At 37.0% G+C, this 15,958-nt stretch overlaps 1 protein-coding gene across 1 annotated transcript in view; it reads right to left on the bottom strand.

Annotated features, from left to right (window-relative positions):
* The window catches only part of CD226 (CD226 molecule), a 37,104-nt gene extending 23,395 nt beyond the window's left edge, over positions 1-13,709 (bottom strand). The window contains exons 1-3 of the mRNA XM_075211342.1: positions 13,659-13,709; positions 13,172-13,504; positions 6,871-7,221 (exon numbers count right to left, since the gene is read on the bottom strand). Coding sequence (XP_075067443.1) covers positions 6,871-7,221; positions 13,172-13,504; positions 13,659-13,701 — 727 coding nt within the window. The 5' untranslated portion in view covers positions 13,702-13,709. The remainder of the gene's footprint in view (positions 1-6,870; positions 7,222-13,171; positions 13,505-13,658) is intronic.
* Between the last annotated feature and the right edge of the window lie 2,249 nt (positions 13,710-15,958).

The raw sequence follows: 15,958 nt of genomic DNA, 5'->3' as shown, positions 1-15,958 counted from the left end.
ATCGACTGACTGCGGATATACAAACGCTACATATGGCTACACAGCTGTTGTCAGTATTGGGTAAAAATAATTTCAGACATAAGAGATGGATTTTTATGTATTCTGCCCAGGCATGACAATGGGCTTCTTGCTATCACTGTCAACAACTGGTTCCACCGGTACAAGACTTACACAAACAACATAATCGTCATCAACATCCTCATTAGTGCCGTCATCAGCTACAGAAATATCCCCCTCATCCTCTTGCAATTCCAAAATAGCATCCTCAATTTGGGTTTCACCGGCTACACTTGGCCTGCTCATGCACACATCAGAACATATACTGACAGGGGGCTTCTTTGTGAGTACTGTATCAAAAAGGTCAAGACGCTCCTCAGGTATTTGTGTCATATCTGGATCAGAGCCAACATTTTCTTGTAAGGCCTTGCTACTTTCTTCCAGCTCTGCTTTTACACTTAGAACTATTTGGGCACCACTTTTGTAGTCAGAATGAAAAGGTCTACCATTGTCATCACTGACCTTACAAGAAGATGTCTGAAGTACATTTGCAGAACTAGCCCACCTAAAGTGAGACGAGGGCCTGAATCTTTCCTTGCCACTGCGTGTGTAGAATGGCATGTTGGCATTTTTTTTTCCGCACTTAACCTGGCCTTCAGTAAAGGTGATTTTTTCTTTACTGAGGTAAAAGGTGTTTTCTTACAGTTTTGTTTCCCTGACTTACAAATAATGTGTAATTTTAAGAAAGGCTTTAGCAGATGATGTAGAGGTAGAGGGATTATTATCATCATCTGACTGGTGCCAGCAGCTGCTTGGTGCACCTGGTCTTCTGGGGACTGAAGGGAATCCATAGCTCTGGCACAGTACAATTTGAGTGTAGAGAACAATAGTAGCCTATTAAATTTTTATAAAAAAAATGCAAAATGCCATCTATCCGAATTGTGGCTGAGTTGTAGCACAATACAATTTGAGTGTAAAGAACAATACCAGCCTATTACATTATTGTAAAGAGAATGCAAAATGCCGACTCTCCTACTTGTGGGCGAGCTCTGGCACAGTAGACTGTGAGTGTAAAGAAAAATTCCAGCCTATTAAATTTTTATAAAGAAAATGCAAAGTGCCACCTCTCCTAATTGTGGGAGAATTGTGGCACAACACAATTTGACTGTAAAAAACAACAGTAGGCTATTAAATTTTTATGAAGAAAATGCAAAATGCCAACTCTCCTAATGGTGGGCGAGCTCTGGCATAGTACACTGTGAGTGGAAACTGGAAAGAACAATAACAGTCTATTGAACTATAAAGCAAAGCCCTGTGTCACCTTTCCTAATTGTGGCTGAGCTCTGCAACATTACACTGTGAATGGAGGCTGTAAAGCACAATACCAGCCTATAAAACAAAGCCTACTGACACCTCTCCTAATTGTGGGTGTGACTTGGGACTATCACTATACTAACCCTGCCTAACTACACTAGACCCTATCAAAGACGCTGCTATCTCTTCTCTGTCTCTCTGTGAAATGGCGACGGAGCTCCATTTCAGACATTATTTAAAGAATCAAAATCTCGCGAGATCCGACGAGACAATGATGACATTTTGCCTCATATCCATGCCCGAACTCATGCGTCAGTTCGCCGGCTCGGATAGCCTAAGTTCGGGTGGGGTCGCTTTTCGGGAACCAGCCAGGTCTGGGAACAGTGCCTTGGGAGCCCCATATAACCTGGGTTCTCCCCAGTCAGAGTACCGAGACCATGGGCTATTCAGTGCTAGGATGCTTGCTTTATGTAAAAATAATTAAAACTAACAATTCCAAAAGTCCATTCAATTCCTAAGCACAGAATAGCAGGGTTTGGTTCTTCTGTTAATATTTTTTCTTCTTATCGTACTTTTCAAATTACATTGGATCAAGAAAGGAAATGAAGATTCATTTTATATTTTTTATGTTTCCTTTGGATTTTTTTTTCAAATGTTGAGAAGACAAGGACGAGGTTGTGGCACTACAAATCCCAGAAGTTGTATGCTGGGACCTCTGGTTCCATAGCAGATGGGTGACCTAAGGTTAACTAAGCTTACTAATCTGTTGACACTATCTCCGGTCTGCTTAGTAAATTGGGGTGCATGATGAGGATCTAGAGGATAAAACACTAACAGAACATAACAGCACAAGCTGACACACTTTACCTTTGCTGCTGAGTCTTAGACTACATTATTAAATTTTTACACTTAAATGTCTCAAAATTGGTAAAAAGTTTAATTCAAACAAAATAACATGCTCCACAATAAAAACCTTCTCCCATGCCATGTTTTATGGATAACTTTTCAGTTACTCTTTGTATTTATGTAGCTAAAGTCCCAAGCTTAGAGGAGAGAAGAGACATTAGCGATATGATAGAAACATTCAAATATTTAAAATAGATTAGTAGAGTTTAGGAAGGCACTTTAAGAAAAACAATTGGAGATGCTTTCAATTTGGAGGCATGGGGGAGATTGAATGGTAAAACCAAGAAGAATGTTTCACAGAATGGATTATAGATACATGAAATAGTCTTCCAGCAGTTTTGTGAGGGACTCATACATAAAACAAATGCAGTAATGAGTGGGACTAACAGAATGGCTATTTTTAAGCTTACATGTATAAATGTAAAACATATTACATAAATAAAAGACAAAACAAAAACAAACATACATAAACAGGCCATACTAGAGAGACCTGCAAGATTATCAGAACTGACAATATTTTAGATGAAGGTTCTGATCATTATGGGAGATATTTTCCTACAAACAACAGACTTCCAATTTCAGTCAGCCTTTTTCAGCTACCTTTAGCTAAAAATTAGTCATAACAGAGAACAGTTGTTTTCACTTTACTGTAAATGGAATTTGAAATATCTCTTGTTCTGTCAAGGTATAGAAACTTTTGCAGTTATATTTGTATATGAGATTAAAGGCAGAAGCATTTCTCTGTTGGAACCCTTTACAAAGCTGTTTCATGGACTGCTAAGGCTAATTAAACCCCTACATAAGTTATGATCAGGGTTGCAAAAACATCAAAAGCAGTATCAGGTCAATGCCCTATTTACAGTGCTAATCTTTATGAGTTAAATTATCCTGTTTTGTACCACAGATTAATTTGAGTTTCCTGAACCTGTTAAAATCCAAATTATGCATTCATATTCACATGTGTGTATGAATGATCAAAAGTAGCTTTTGTAACCTGCTCCAGAGACTATTATAATATGGCCATGTGGCATTGACAAGATGTGCCTCACATTGTCAGTACACAAAGGCTTTGTTGATAAAAGCTGCACTCATTATTTTCCAACTCTTCTAGTTTTCACTGGTAAGGCAAATACTGCCAGTATATTTAAGGTATCTAACAAAGGAGAACCTAAAATGTAAAACTGGCCCTGACTGTAATGGGAAAAATCTGTAACAATGGACTCTTATCCATGCAAAGAAATCAAGTGAACAAACATGAATAATAGTTAAATAAATCAAATTTGTCCAACTTTATTGAACATAGTAATATAAATACAGAGGATAAATGTATTATGAGCAAATTTTTAGAGTCTCCAATATTTGGCGACTTTGCAATGCAAATTTACAACGGCAATGTCTTTAAAAGCAAGTTTTGCCGTCACAGACATTGCCGTTTTAAATTTGTCCTGCAAAGTCGCTGAATATCGGCGACTTGTAAAAGATGCAGCATAATACATTTACCCGCAGGTCTCTAAATGGAGTGAGCCTTTTCTCTTAAGACTTCTATAATGGAACCAGCTGGAATCTTACCCTATCTGGAACCACAAAAAGGACGGACCTGCATGAAAATGGGAGTTTTGCCCAAAAGTGGCCATTTTGGTGAGGATTTGGGCAGGGTTTGGGCAGTATTTTGTTCCGATTCTGCAAGTCTCAAAGTTAGGAGGTATGCGTTTGACCTGAAGTTTGCAGAAATCCTAGAATTCACCACATACTTTATTTTAGATCCCAAACAAAGTTTGCCAGTTAACAGAGAATGCATCTTTCCTTCATCCCTATTAATGTGGCTCATAAGGAATTTCAATTATGGAAAAATAAGTATTGCGAGATTTGGGTTGTAAAAAAAAAAAATATAAGGAAGCATGTGAACCCTAGACATAGCCAAAATTTCTTGGGTCTATGAAAATAAGCGAACTACTAATTTTAGGAAATTGTGCTATACATACACATAGATTTTTAAATCTTTTTCTTAAGTGTCACAATGATGAATAGAAATGGAATTTCACACATTTAATGTAAGATTATTTAGTAGCATTGCTCACAGAAAACAATCAGCAATTACCTTTATCTGTCTAGTGCAAGTCAGACAATAAAATCACATGCCTGATTGGACTGGGTGCTATAGTATCAGTGCAGATTTGCACCATTCAGCAATATTTCTTCTAACTCTATTTCTGATAAAACTTCTCAGGTGGGGCATAGCACTCTTAAGTCTGGAATAAAGGATCACACATTGCTTATATTCACTTACTGCTCGCTTCAGCAAGAAAATTAATTATTTTAGTAGTGCATTTAGTAGTATATGTTAAGAAGGGGAATCCTAAAACTTTATTTAAAGGAAATGTTAACCTTTTGACATATTCCTCTCCTAGGTCGTGATGATTTAGTTATGCTTAGAAGAAGCCCCAATAATTTTCAAAGAGTAGTTTTAAAAACACCACTTTAGATCAGATAATTTTTATTTTTGCTGTTGTACATTTATATTAACTTTGCTTGGTGTCCTATTTTAAAATTATTGTTATATTTTGTTTAAGGTTCACTATTAGATTTAATATTGTTTCTGGACTGCTTACTGCATATTGTTTGCAGTTCCTGCTTAGGCTGGGTTCACACTATAGGCTTTTCAGCCAAGTATTGGGCCAATCACACGATAAATGACTCTCGGCCCAATATTGTATTAGTGTGTACACTGCATCGATGAGTGATTATTGTTCCAAAGCTCATCGTATCGTTTCATTTGATTTTTAAACCAGACTAAAATCTTGTTCAATCATGGAACAATATCCTTCTATTTCTGCAGTGTGTATGCACTCACAATCAGGATCTCCATAGAGTTTATAGAGTCATGATATTTTCAGCAGATAGTTATGACAGATGATGAGCACCAATTTGAGGGTAAATCTTTTAAAACATGTATAGTGTGTACACATGAATTGGCATGCTGATCAAGACATTTTTTTTATCAGCCATTGGATAAATCGTTACTATATGGCATCAGGAGAAAATTTCTGTAGTGTGTACACAGTCTTTATTTGGGTGTGTACACTCAGTTCCTGATTAGCATTTGTATAGTCAATTGACGAAACTGAATCCTCCCATTGATGCGATTGATTGATGAACAATAAATAAGGAGTACATCAACTCTTTTATGAAGTGGAAATAGAAGAAAATAGTTGAACATCACTTTGTACAGGTAAAGTATGCTTTTATAAGTATTAAACTTAGATTTTGTATAAATAAGGTTTACAGTTAGATTTTCTGGACTGCTAAGTGCATATTGCTTGGATAGTTCCTCCTGAGTGTTTAAGTTTGGTTCTAGCGCTCTCTTGTTTGCATTCAGCAGCTACTCACTTGTATGTGAAAATGCATAATGCAAAAAAAATGGCTTTTTAGTACCTGCTAACTTGCATTTACTGAAAGGATAATGTTTGTTAAAAGTGTGTACATGAATGTGATGAATCCAACAGATATGCTTTCAAGGAGGTACCAGAAGCATCAACCAGGCTGGTTTTCTGTAGAGATGGGCGGGCTCGGTTTCCTGGAAACCGAATCCACCCGAACTTTGGGGATCTGAGTACCGAGCCAAGTCGGCTCAGTACTTTCGCGCTATTTCAGATTCCAAAACGAGGCAAAACATCATAGTGACGTCGTCGGATCTCGCGAGTTTTGGAATCTATAAATACCGCCCTCCACGGCGATCTAGCGCCATTTGAGAGAGGGATACAGAAGGGGTAGGATAGAGTGGCAAAGAGAAGAGCTCCATTGCTGAAATACAATTATACAAGTCCTTGCAGGCTTTTTGTCAGATTTTGCACCAATAAGTGTAGGGTCTAATATACACCCAAAGAGAAGAGCTGTGTTGGTAATTTTGTCATTGCTGAAATACAAATCTACAAGTCCTTGCAGGCTTTTTTTCTGAATTTGCACCAATAAGTGTAGGGTGTAATATACACCCAAAGAGAAGAGCTGCGTTGGTAATTTTGTCATTGCTGAAATACTAATATACAATTCTTGCAGGCTTTTTTTTCTGAATTTGCAGTAAAATTCAGAAATGTTATATGGGTAACAGACAGAAGTTTCTTATTTTCCCAACAGCTTTCCATGAACTCGCTTCAAATGCCGTAAAATGGATGAGGATCCTAGATGGTTAAGGTCCCTACCTCTACTGAGTGAGGCTTTAAAAACGCTACAAATGGCTAGACAACTGTTGTCAGGATGTGTGCAAAAATAATTCCACACATAAGATGTGGATTTTTGGTCTTATGCCCAGGCATGACAATGGCCTTTTTCTTACCACTGGCAAGAGCTGCTGCAATCTTTGTTTGAAAGTGTATGAAAATAATATTGTAACCTGTGAGGTGGTCAAAATTGACTGCAAATGACTTGAAATTAGTGTTATTGAGGTTAATAATAATGTAGGATAAAAAAATTTTTTAAAAAAAATACAGATCCAAAGCCAAAACCAAAACACGAAACTAATCCAGATCCAAAACCAAAACAACTTCACGGGGGTCAGTGAGCATCTCTAGTTTTCTGGGACCTAGAGCTGCTATCAGATCAGAGGTCTAGGTTACCAAAGTTACACATGTAAACATATACATATATAAGATACCTTACCTTTTTTTAGTCGCATATTCACTACAATGGTTTGATTTTGGCTCCCTGCATTAAAATAACTCTTGTAGAGACCTTCATCAGTGCTGGCTGCTTGGTAAATTAATATAGTAATATTGTGAAGTATGGAGCAGTCCACCAAGATGCGATTAATGAAATCAAAACCATATGTTGCCTTTGTTCTACTATTCATTAGCTTTTCACAAGAAACAATAGTGTCCATCTTCACATCTGTAAATCTTTCCAAAGTCACTTTTTTCACATCTCCTTCCAAAGTATACTGGAAATTCAATGTAATAGTTGAGTTTTCTGTAAATGTTTGATGAGATGAGGGCATTATTTTGCCAAAATCATCTAAAAAAAATAAGAGAATGAAAGTATGTATGTGGAAAATAAATGTACTACAGAAATAACCACGTACAACAAGATCCTGTTACTCTTAAGTAATGCAGTACACTCCTGTTTGTAAAAATATGACATTGAATTTTTTAATGGTCCTATATAAATTACCCTGGTAAAATGTTAAGCACTATATAGTTCTCACCTAATGTGCACAATAATCAATCAGTGATGTAGCGAGGAAGTATGACCCTAATACCACCCTTCCCTTCCCCATTAAGCCTAAACCCCTTCAGGCATCAAATTTGTTGGTGCAAGACAGGAATAGGAGTTTTGGATTGTAGGTGCAGTCAAAAATGTGGGTGCAGTTTTTGGGTGGTAAGTGAAGGACAATACTGATGGAGCTGTTTTTAGGTGGTAGGTAAAGGTCAGTAATAGGGAAGCAGTTTTTAGGTTGCTGGTGAAGGTTAATAACGGGGAACAGTTTTTAAGTTAAAGGTGCAGATGAACTATTAGGGAGTTAGTTCTTCCCTTCTTTCCCACCAACCCCATTTTACCCCACTCTCCAGATGCATCAGGTGGGCCTAGACCAGTGTTTCCCAACTCGAGTCCTCAGGGACCTCTAACAGTGCAGGTTTTCCATATCTCTTTGCTGGAGCACAGGTGTATTCATTACTAACTGACACATTTTGAAAGATCCACAAGTGGTACTAATTATTTCACTTGTGACCTGGAAAACCTGCACTGTTAGGGGTCCCTGAGGACTGGAGCTTGGAAACAGTGGCCTAGACACTTGCTTGAGTCTCTTTTTATGCTGAGCATTGGGGAGGAGTGCCAGTTCCTGGCTGTTCTGAGTGTTAGCCGCACACTGTGTCAGTGCCGAGCAGTGCGGGATGAAATAGAGTGCAACCTGCAGATGATTCACACTCTGCTATTCTCTTTGGGGAGATCCCAACCAGCAGGCACTGTCTGTCTGCGGCAGGAGAAACGATTGACACAGTCACACAACTAGGAGGAAAGGAAGACGCACAGTCACAGCCTGCCAACCACTACAGTTATGACACCCCTTAACACAGTTCACCTACCATGCATAGCTAATAACCAGCATTGTTTCTCTCACACACACACCACAGTGCCACAAGATGATAACTGGCATTTATACATGTAAATAAATGTAAAAAAATAGGCTAAATCTTGTGTGACCTTAAAACAATTGCATCCTACTCAATCTAAGAGTTCCATCCAAAAATCTACACTACATAAACATACAGATGAGCAGATGGTGGTAAAGTCCAGATTAATAAAACAAGGAACAAGAAAAAAGAAGCGTCTCTTGGAGAATATTCACAATGTGGCAATATTGTTCTTCAAGATAACAGCTGTGTATTTTATTTATTCGCTTCAGGAGCTCATATGTGATGCCAAAATAAAGAAACACCACAATCAATGCTGTCTGTTTAGTTATTTTTTTATTATTGATCATCTTTATCATTTTCACGTAATAAAAAAAAATTGAATATGACCATATTAATTTATTAATATTTACTGCAGCCCACTATGGCCATAATTCATTGTCCTCTAGATGCAGTCCCCCTCTTCTACCTCCACTGCCCCCCCCCTTTTAAGTATGTTAAATTATATGGTTGTTCTACTATTTCCATTAAGGAAATACAGAGGAGCCGAGTGAGCACAAAAAGGATACTGAGCATGAGCAGACTTATTGCAGCACATACACAATTTATTTAATAGGAGGTCGGACCAAGAAGAGCTAGCTCTCACCACAGGTATAAGGCCAGGCAAAACTTATCTCCAGTGGAGAACAGACTTGCAGGAACAGCCACTTTTAGCTGGAGTTGTCCCAATGAGATCAGGATAAATTGCAGCAAAACACTATATTTTTCCACCGCAATAAGCAGCAATAAAAAATAGTGTTTTCACCAATGTGGGGCAATGATTAATAAATAGGCCCCGGGCCTCAATATTTAAGATGACTAAGGTTCAACTTATGATATATATATTTTTTTTAATTACCAAGAGAAAAGGAAAATGTATCAAACATATGGTGCATGCACAGTACACAATATGAGTTTACTGAGATAACAGTAATCTTATTAAATATTTTTCTTTTAATTGTTTCAAGTTATAAATACCAGTGTAATACCACAAAATTGGGGTTGCTATGCAACATGTATATCCAATCTAGCTAGCTTGAATACTATTACAAGTAGAGGGAGGGAGTTTAACAGATTTAATGTCCTAAAATGTGGTCCACGGATGACCGCTGCCAGCCCCATTTAGTCCCTATATAATATGACTGCTCAGTCAAAGGACCTGGACCTGATCTATTTAACCACCCATGGTTGTGGCTAAATTGAAAATTGCTCTGGACAAACTACAGGATCGGCTAATCTTATATGTATAAAAGAAAAAGCCATTTTTTCACAAGTGCACCGATTAAAATAAATAAATCACCAATGGACAGTATGAAATTAATGAACTTCCACCGAAATGCATTCATCAGCTTATACTAGAGCCTCAGAGTGTTAACAAACAAATCCATTTTATTTCATGTAATTCTACAGCATTTGCAATTTACACCTAACCTTTTTAATCATTGTTGATGGTGTGCCTTATAAATTCAATTTGCTTTTGGAAATGCATACAATTATTGTTTTTCAAACTGCATTATCTTAAATTGTATTTTATAGTAGGAAAAAATGAACAACCTCTCCTATAACAATCTTTGTTTTACTGCAGCATGATGCATAACCCACAGTTATTATGATATTTTGAAAAGGAACTAAATCATTACTGTTATGCTGATCAGTTTTACAGAAAGACTATGTTTCTGTTTACTTTGCCAGGCAAGAAACCAATAGCATTTAAAACGAACTCTACTTTTTGAAAAAAATTAAAACAATATGTCCACTAACCTACGCAATATTTTTGCTAATAAAAACATAACTGCTATATTTTGCAAGCTTCAATTTAAAATTATTACAGAGAAATAGAGAGTTGTCAACGGTACCTCCTGTGGACCCACTTGACAGGCCTTATTTAGCCAAAAATCCCTTGTGTTTTTACTAATAGATGGTTTATCTAGTGCAAAAAGAGTAGAAGTTCCCCATAAACTAATATTAAAATACAAAAAAATGTGGTCACTCCATTCTTAGTACATTTGTAGATATTGCTATTCAAACAAGTACAATGTTTCCTAAAATAAAAACTCTGCATAAGAAAGAACAGCAACATATCATTGCACGCCAACACAAAATCAATGGCCTCAAATGGGATATCCTGCACATGTAAGAACAGAATGTGAGACTAAAGTGAATATGCTTGGTGGATATAAACTGCCTACAGTGCTCATTGATATATTATTTTTTTTCCTATATATCAAGCCATACCTGTTGGTGCTTGGTGCTTGCTTAAACATGTTAACTTCTCCAATAATTTAGATTTAAATTTAAATTGGAAAGCAACAAACAATGTTTTGATTTAAATTTCTGTTTTTATAAGCAATCTGATAGATAACCTCATGCATCATTTGGATAGCAAAAGGAAAATACAGCAGTTCTATGGAGGCATTCATATTCCTATTAACATATGAATGGCATTACACATAACATATGAACAGATCATATGAACTTTTACAGATGGATTCCACAGTTGCCTTTTGTCAAACAAATGCCACAGGAATACATTATATACTTAAACATATGAATGATATCACACAGTACATATCAGTCCTGCAAGTGTCCAATACATTGATGCTAAAACATAATAGCACTCTGCGGCGATATAGCAACCCCATAGTGGTGTACTGGTACCGTAGCACCCGGATATGAGCGCAAGCGGACATTGCTATGATGTCCGGTGGCTCATCATGTTTATTTGAATTCCTCCAATAGTTATGTATAACAATTATGGGAGAAGATGTGTCACTTCTGATGTCAAAATTTAAAACCAGTAATAGTTTAAAAATATTAAAACCATTGGTTAGAGAACACCAATGATATAGTGTTAAAAGTGGATTGTGCATAAGCAACGTCTTAATGTTATCTTACTTAACTCTCCTTCTCCAAGGCTAAGGGGTCTATTTAACAAATTGCAGGCGTAAACACTGGCCAGAGGCTCTTTCACCACTTATTTAACAAAGGGTTACCACCAGAGAAATCAGAGATTTCTCCAGCCTTTACCTAATTACTGGCGCTGTCACCATTCACCTCCACGGGGACAGCGGCATTAGGTTATTTATTAAGCTGCAAAAATCTTTCTCAGGATGGCGTTACTTGAAGGATCCAGCTGAAGCATCTCCAGCTTTGTTGGATCCTCGCTGGTGAAAGAGCTATGCACATAGCACTTCCTCCATTCACCGGCAGCGTTATACTGATGATGAATAGGAAAAAGGCTTCTGGGAACTCATGGTGAATTGTAATGGAATTCCATTATGTATCCATGTGATTTGCAGCTATGCATAATAATAGTTACCACACTCTGGTAATGAATAGACCCCTAAATTATTATATTACAAAACATAAGCCCATACTTGTAGCCAGTATCCAGAGCAGACCGCTGCTGCTGATCACTCTGAAAGCCCCACGGTTCTGGCTGCATTTGGTGAAATTCTAAGATCCTGGCTTCCCTGCTGCCCTATGCTATACTACATTAACAGCTTTTACTATACTATTTCATAAGTCAATAATAATCATAGCGAACAGGAAAGTGCCAGGTAGCTGGAACCTTAGGATTCCAGCAAAAGCTGTACAGAGCGATCAGTGGCAGCAGTCAACACTGGACCATGGTTACAAGGTAAGCATGAATCAGTTTAGTGTAGTAACACCAACTGACTGGGGAAGGGAGAGGTAAATAATTAGGAAAAAAAGTGGAGAATCCTTTTAAGTAGTTACAGAAAGAGTATATTTTTTTTTAACTTAATGTTGTGTAAAATTAAAAAGAAATTATAATGACATTGCATTTCCTTTGTTATATACATTGCTTCATGGCCACAGTTTGATTATGTTTACTTTTTTCCTTCTGATATTTCCCTCATTAGTATGTTGGGAGAGCACCCCGATTATCTCTAAGCAGCTTCATTCAGAGCCATAATCCGGCAGGTCATAAATAATAGGCTAATCAAAATATTAAACATTAAATAAAAAATGTTCATTAGAATCTAATATATAAATGCTTAGTGGCGTCTGTGTGTGGAAAAAAAAACCAAGTTGCAGCGCCACCTGCTGGGCAGAGTTATACACTGACCTACTAAATTCTTAGTGTGTGTGGGGAAAAAAATTCAAAAAGGGCTGAAATTTGGTAGGACTCAAACTCATTTTCGTGAGGTAATTTTACCTCCTGAACACACATGTGTAGAGGCGTGCGTTAGTGTGTGTGTGTGTGTGTGTGTGTGTGTGTGTGTGTGTGTGTGTGTGTGTGTGTGTGTGTGTGTGTAAAAAACTATTTTCTCAGAAAGGGCTCAACCAATTCACCTGAAATTTGGTATACTGACATTATTTGACAAAAAAAATTAGAATAGTCAAGTCAGTTAACTTCCATCATCCCCCCTTCCCCCCGTGGGAGGGGTAGTAAAGGCTAAATTTATGAGTTGAGGGGTCAAACTCATTTTCGCGAGGTAATTTTACCTCATGAACACACATTAAAAAGGCCGCTTGCATCGGGAACTAACGCTCTTCCCCTGAGGAGGCCTGGGCTAGGTCCAAATGCATGACAAGAACCTTTTTAAGACCTTAAGTAGCTTGATTTGACTAGAATGCATGAGTATCATGCACGGGTTAACTTGTGTATATATATATATATATATATATATATATATATATATATATATATCTTTACCATAATGAAAGTGTTCCTTTAAATATGAAAATATAAATTATCTTATTATTGTAATGACATTAGGGCATTGTACAACACTTTTCTACTGACCATAAAATACCAAAACGCTCACCTTCTTGCACAGCTATTACTTTTTTCACTGTACCTAGTGGAAAAAGAGCGATGTAACAGAAATAGATACCAATGTCTTGTTTGGAGGTTTCTGTCAATGTTATAGACATGTCTGATGAGATGTTCTCGAATACAAATGACATTCTACCCTTGTACTTTTCTGAAATGTATTTTCCATAAGTATTATGAAAAGCACACAGTGGTTCTTCAAATGATCCATTGAATTTAAACCAGGAACACTGAACTATGGTTTCACTCCCTGAATACATGCAGCCCAAAGTTATTCTCTTTCTGAGTATTACTGTAGTATCCACTATTCCTTCAACTAGATCACCTAAAAACAAAAGAAATATAATTTTAGAATATATTCACAGCATCAAACATTAAATGTAGTTTCTGTATTACAGTTCATTCTGTTCATTGCAAACAGATATAACATGAAACATTAAATGACAAGAACGTCCACTAAACATAAATTGAAACCTTACTTTTAATTATGTGGAGAAAAAACAGACCAATAATAATTTTCATCTTCTCGAGTAGGGGATCACTTTAAAAAGAAAGAAAAGCAAGAATGTGTTTGGCAAAAAAACCACAGCAATGTCATTTCCTTTATTGGTTTCCTTATCAACTTTGAGAAAACGTATGAAAGGAGGGGTGGAACAAACAAAGTGGTCTCAATATGTTACTGTGCCTATTGTAATAAGAATATATACATTTTTTTGCTACAATTTATTATGGTGCAGAGAACACACTGAATATAGTGCAACAAGAGACACTGCAGTAAATTATATGGATTAGTATGTTGAACTGCTATAATTTCAACATAGTTTTTGCTTAACTATATATATATATATATATATATATATATATATATATATATATATATATTTGCATGCATTTTGCTTTCTCATAGTAGTATCATTTGCCTTATTAAAAAAGAAGTTGTTTCTAAAGACACATGACAAAATAGTAACATAATATGATTCATTTTGAATTTAACGTAGTGTATTGAGTCATTTTTAGCTTGTCTTTTGATGCTTGATAAACCCAGTGTCCACTGTCTTAGATAATATTGAACTAAAGAGAATGGTGCAGTCAATGCTAGAGTGGTCTCAACTACTAGGCAGCAGCTGCTATGGAGTCCAATAGCTGCCACCCGTGCTGCTCCAGGGCCTTTTCCCTCTGCCATCTTCAGGAGAATAACACTGTGCCTGCAGTCAGCAGAGAACTTGTTGAGATTCTTTTAGTGTGACTGCCAACACCACAAGACATATTCTATTCTACTCACAGGCGAAACGAACTTGAATGCCCCTTTCTCTCTCAGTGGGAAGTAAGGATCAGAATACAGAGGACAAGCAGACAGTAAGAGGAGTAAATTGGCCAAGTAAAGTAGATGATGGATTGATAGGAGATATGATGGTATTAAAGATTGCTGAGGGGGCATGGTGATATAGCATATGACATAAATAAATGAAGGGCTGGTGGGGGCAATAATGATATGGAGGCTTGATTGGGAGCCTTAATATAGGGGGCTTTAAATGGAAGGACATGATATTGGAGGGTAGTGATGCGAGAACACGATATTGGAGGAGGTTGGTGGGAGGTCACTCAATTGGGGAACATTGGTGGGAAATGGTGTGATGTTACGAACACCTACTTCCCCAGTATGTTCATTTTTGCTAGCATTCAAAGCAATACCCTACCCTCTAAGCCCTTATTACTTATAAGTGCAGACCAAACACTACCCGTTACAGCACCAAACCCTGCATCAATGAGGAATCAGTAACTTTCACAGGCCATTCTTTGACAGTGTACAAAACTATCACCTTAAAATTTTATTGTAGGATCTCAGTAGTACGTTTTATTTTTCTGTAATGTATGTCCCCCTTATGTATGACCACACTGTCTGTGGAAATCAGTCAGTTTACCATAAAAGACAGTCTGAAGTCTAGAAACCGATTTTTTTTTCCTATGGAACATATACATTTGGAGCTCGGAGTTAACCTTTTGTATGCCCTTCACCCACATATGTAATACATTATCTGAAAGGAAACAAGGTACAATAAAATATGTAACATCAATATAGAATATTCTACTAAAGTTCTTCATGCCTAGCATGTCCATCTGTCCAAAGCATGTCTTATAGCTTATATGTCATTGAAATAATACATTCTCACCAATAACATCATGTTATGTCTGTTAACATAACCTCATTTATAATCTCCTTCAACCTTTTTGTAGTTAAATACACTCTAATAATATCAACAGGTTTTTCATCAACATTTGTGGGACGGGCTATTGTCTGTTTATTCTGTAGAGTCTCCCAATACTCAAGTTTCTTTGTACGTGAAACAGTGATCAGCTTGCTGAATATTAAGAGAGTTCAAACTAAGGGACCTAGCTGTATTATCTTCACTCTACTGGCCTCCCACTCCATAATTCAAGTCCCTCAGAAATATTTAGTGGAAAGAGAACTAGTCCTACATAATATAGTCCCTGAGGCACGTGAGAGTACATCCGGCATCCAGTTTAGTTTTAAACCTTACCCACCAAAGAATGATAATCATTCTCATGGATGCTCACTCAAGTCCAAATTATTACTGGACTGGCATCACTGGATGCACCTCTCTTCAACTATGGGGTCAAAGTACTTACAGACACAATATTCTTTAGACAATAGCCCCTCGCACTATCTCCAGTCTCCAAGGCTAGTAAAACTTTTCTTTACCCCTGAATTGAATAGTGTAATTGGCTTGACTGATTGTGCTACCAACTTTTCTTTCAT

The sequence above is a fragment of the Mixophyes fleayi genome, chromosome 5 (genome assembly GCF_038048845.1).
Source record: "Mixophyes fleayi isolate aMixFle1 chromosome 5, aMixFle1.hap1, whole genome shotgun sequence".
NCBI classification, from domain to species: Eukaryota; Metazoa; Chordata; class Amphibia; order Anura; family Limnodynastidae; genus Mixophyes; species Mixophyes fleayi.
The sequence above is the reverse complement of the archived record's forward strand: the minus strand, read 5'-3'. Positions and strand labels throughout refer to the sequence as shown.